General features: G+C 29.4%; 1 protein-coding gene across 1 annotated transcript; it reads right to left on the reverse strand.

Moving 5' to 3' along the window:
• Positions 1-370: 370 nt before the first annotated feature.
• Positions 371-2,239, reverse strand: LOC128279415 (EG45-like domain containing protein). The gene is made up of 3 exons (XM_053018230.1): positions 2,032-2,239; positions 1,610-1,886; positions 371-664 (listed from the first exon to the last, which is right to left on the reverse strand). Exons 1-3 carry the CDS (start codon positions 2,153-2,155, stop codon positions 658-660), a joined length of 408 nt encoding a protein of 135 aa, XP_052874190.1. The 5' UTR covers positions 2,156-2,239; the 3' UTR covers positions 371-657.
• Positions 2,240-3,890: the final 1,651 nt, after the last annotated feature.

The following is a 3,890-nucleotide window of genomic DNA, read 5'->3' on the forward strand; positions in this document are numbered from 1 at the left end:
TGTTAAGCGAATTATTGTGATAAGTTATGAGTAGTTATCCATTCATTGAGAATTCGTTGTTGGCTTGTGAGTTAATTTAGAGTCGATATTCAACCAATTATTGAAAAATTGAAAAATAAATTTAATTCATTATACACTTAAAAGATGTAACTAAAAGAGTTAGTTTACTTAATTACTCGATGTTAGTTAATTTAAGATCTCTATTCTATTGAACTAAAAAAAGGGTATTCAATACAATATAAACTTTTTGTTTTTTTGTTTTTAATTCTTACTTAACTAATGAGAGTGAAAAAAAACTGTTGGATTTATTTAAAATGATTGTAACAAATATAAGTTTCATAATTAACAAATATATAATATATAATAACAATTTTTAAAATAAAATTTGAATATATCGATTAATTAAATATTAATTTAACTTTAAATTGAATTTAATAATAAATAAATAAAAAGTAAGAAATCTAGTACAAGCGGATGACAAATACTAGTATAATATAATATAAACTTCTGTACATCACCGGTACAAAGTTTTATTGGAGAAAAGAAACATGAGCAAATAAAAGGAAACCTTACAAGAGGATGTAAAATATCCTATTTCAAAACTATTCGATTAACATCACTTGCCCTTAGAAAGCCTTTCGAGTAGAAGCATCAAACTCAAACCCTGTGTATATAAGAAATGGAAAAACGTGAAAATGGTATTAGGGGTTATTAATAAAGATTTTATAGTTTGGATTGAGAATTTTATTCATTTTATTTAATTTTAATTTTAGTTTTTATTTTTTTAAGATTGTTGATACATGGTATCAACAAAAGTAGAGGAGAAGGAGTGGAATTGAAGAAAACTAGTTCACCCATTCTAAGGCCAAGAGCTAGAAAAATAAAGGGACTCAAGTAGAAAAGACCAAAAGCTTAGTGTGTTAAGGTTTTGTGAGTGGAGAGGAGTCCTCCTACTATGTTGCAGCTCGGGATATTTATAGGAGAGTGGTGGTTCCCACTTGAGGAGAGCGTATTAGTTAAAAGTAGATGGCTTAATAGAGGTTCAATTGGATGGTTAAGGATGGACAGTCCCTCTCGTAAGGGTATGAGGCATACAAATAGTCATCACTAAATCACTATTTAGGCGGTACAAGACGGAGGGTCACTTGTGGGTGCCTCTTTGTTTGTTTCTCATATTGCCACTTGTCCCAATCAAAGTAGAGGTATAACAAAGATAGTGAAAGGGTTACTTTGAGTTGACTCAGAGATAAATAAAATAAATAAATATTTTGGTTCTCTCATCTCATCATTTCAATTCTAATGCATAAAAATTAATCCTTTTAAATTTAAATGATGAGATGAGATGTGCATGTTACTCAAAAAAACAATCATCTACAAATGTTTTATTGTTTTCCATTCATTTTCACTTCTACCAAACAATGGATAAAAAGGAAAAGTAATTTTCTTTCTATTTTTCCATCTCTCTAACTAAGCACACTTATGAAAAGAAAATTTATGTTTTTCATCCTTTCAATTTTCTTTCCACTCTGCCAAGTAAAACCTTAAAGTTGGCGAGCACCATATGCATAAACTTGTACAACAAGTAAAGAGGAGAAGGGGTATTGCTTACTCATTAAATTCAACTTGGATTATACCGGCGTCAGGATCAGCAATGGTAGAGAAAGCATGTTTAGAAAGGTTAATAATCCCTTGGCATCCAGCTTTACAGTAGTCAACAACTTTAACCACCGCAGTGTCACCATTCTTGCAAGGATGTGGTGCTTCATTCGCTCCTCCTATGCATTTAACCCTGTAACTCTTTCCACATGCTCTTCCATTGTTCCACAACGTATCACTAACTCCCGCCACCATATTTCCATAGCTTTGTGTACCATAGCACGCCGAGGCTGTTTAATAAGTCATTTAAAAAATTCACTTGCTTAGTGATTGTTATTCTATCAAACATATTCAATGAGTAGCTGATGGATGATCATGTCTAAAAAATAATGTTTAAGTGAAAAATAGAAGATATATTGAATAACTTATACTCACGAGTATAAGGAGGTTCAAAGAAAACAGCCTTCCCCTGATCGGCATGCACAATGGAAGTAAGACACAAGATCATGCATACTGATAGGGAAACTTTCATCTCAATCCCAATATATCTTCCACCCATCAGTTTAAATCTTATTAATTATAATTTCTTGGAGTTACAAACACCTCGCCTTTTGTAAGTGCGCAAAACATTACCATCTTAAAAGAATTTCAACTAATTATGTAAAAAAATCATGGAGATTTTTTATACAAAAAGTTAAGATTATATTTTACTTATTTTATTAAAAAAATAGGTAAATTAGTTTTTATATGTTAGATCAAAAAGAAAATTAGTCATTTTGTTAAGAAATTTCATCCACTTTTACTATTAAAAACTAGTCTATGTATGTTAACATGATATACATGTGACACGCCACGTATAATTGTTTAGTTATTTCGTCAACCACACTAATTTTTAACCGTACAAATTGATAAAATTTTTAACAAAAATAACAAATTTACTCTTTCTATAAATATATAGGGATTAATTTATTTATTTTTTAAATAGAAATTTAAATGCAATCTAACCTCTCATACGAATACCTTCATAATACTTTTATCCTAAAAAAAAAAAAAAAAACTATTCATAGTCCCCTTTGGTCAAGAGTCATCGACACTTTAGTCTATCCTTGGATCTAAATTTCTTGCTTTTCGTACACGGTTAGGCTTCCCACGAAATTTCCACCTCATTTCCCTTTAGACTTGGAAAATGATGTTTTCATGGTGTTGTAATTTCTCCACAGCTTATTTATTTTCAACATGGGATAATAACCTCTAAATTATTATACTAAAATGTACTTCTATTTAATTTTCTGCATTTTTTTTACTTTTTAATCCTTTTATTTTATTTTATTTTATTTTATTTATTATTTGATTGTTTTATAATTTAGTTCTAACTTGATTAATTGTTCTTGGAGTATTGTTTATGTCGTCTATTATGGTTCATGCGAATAAGGATGCTCTATCTTGTCTCATATTCAAACTTTTGGTATCAAGTGCTAAAATATAAATGATTGTTCTTTAATCACGGTTTCGATGGCCATATAATATAAGTTTAATATATAATTCCAAACTCAAACTTAATAATTTTTCTTAATTCATACATGTGAATTTTTTTATCGATACAATATTTAAACTTGACAAAAATTACATATATTAATCTAATAACTTAACACCATTACTTTTTTTGAGGTGCCATATTGAGCTAATAATTAGAGGTGTGCATGGGCTGGGTTACCCGGCCCAGCCCGAAGGTCTGCCCAAAAAATGAGAGGGTTCGGGTAAAAATATAAGCCCGAAATATGAGTTTGGGAAAAAAACGAGGACTGTTTAGAAAACGGGCCGGGCTCGGGAAAAACTTTTTTAGCCTGGGCCCGGCCCGAATTATATACTAAATATATATATTTTTTATTTTTAATCATATTTACATTTTATTTTTAATTTTAATATAATCACTTTTTATTATATTTTCAATTTATGTATTGTTTTAAGAATTGTTTTAATATAATTTTTTATTTGTTTTCTTATTTTAATATTTATTTTAAATGTATTTGATGATTTATTATATTTTAAAATTTTTATTTAATGAAATAAGTTAAAAAAATTTAATATGGGCCGAGCTAGGCGGGTTGGATTCGGACTTAGCAATTTTATTTCGGGCGGACTTGGACAAATTTTATACCCATATTTCGAGCAGTGAGCCGGGCCTAGAAAATGGGCTTAAAATTTTGTCTAGGTCGAACTCGCCCATGCATACCTCTACTAATAAGTAATCAATATGTAGTTTTTTTATATATATTTCAATTTCAAATGTGACA

This window comes from Gossypium arboreum, chromosome 8, assembly GCF_025698485.1.
Source record: "Gossypium arboreum isolate Shixiya-1 chromosome 8, ASM2569848v2, whole genome shotgun sequence".
Classification (NCBI taxonomy): Eukaryota; Viridiplantae; Streptophyta; class Magnoliopsida; order Malvales; family Malvaceae; genus Gossypium; species Gossypium arboreum.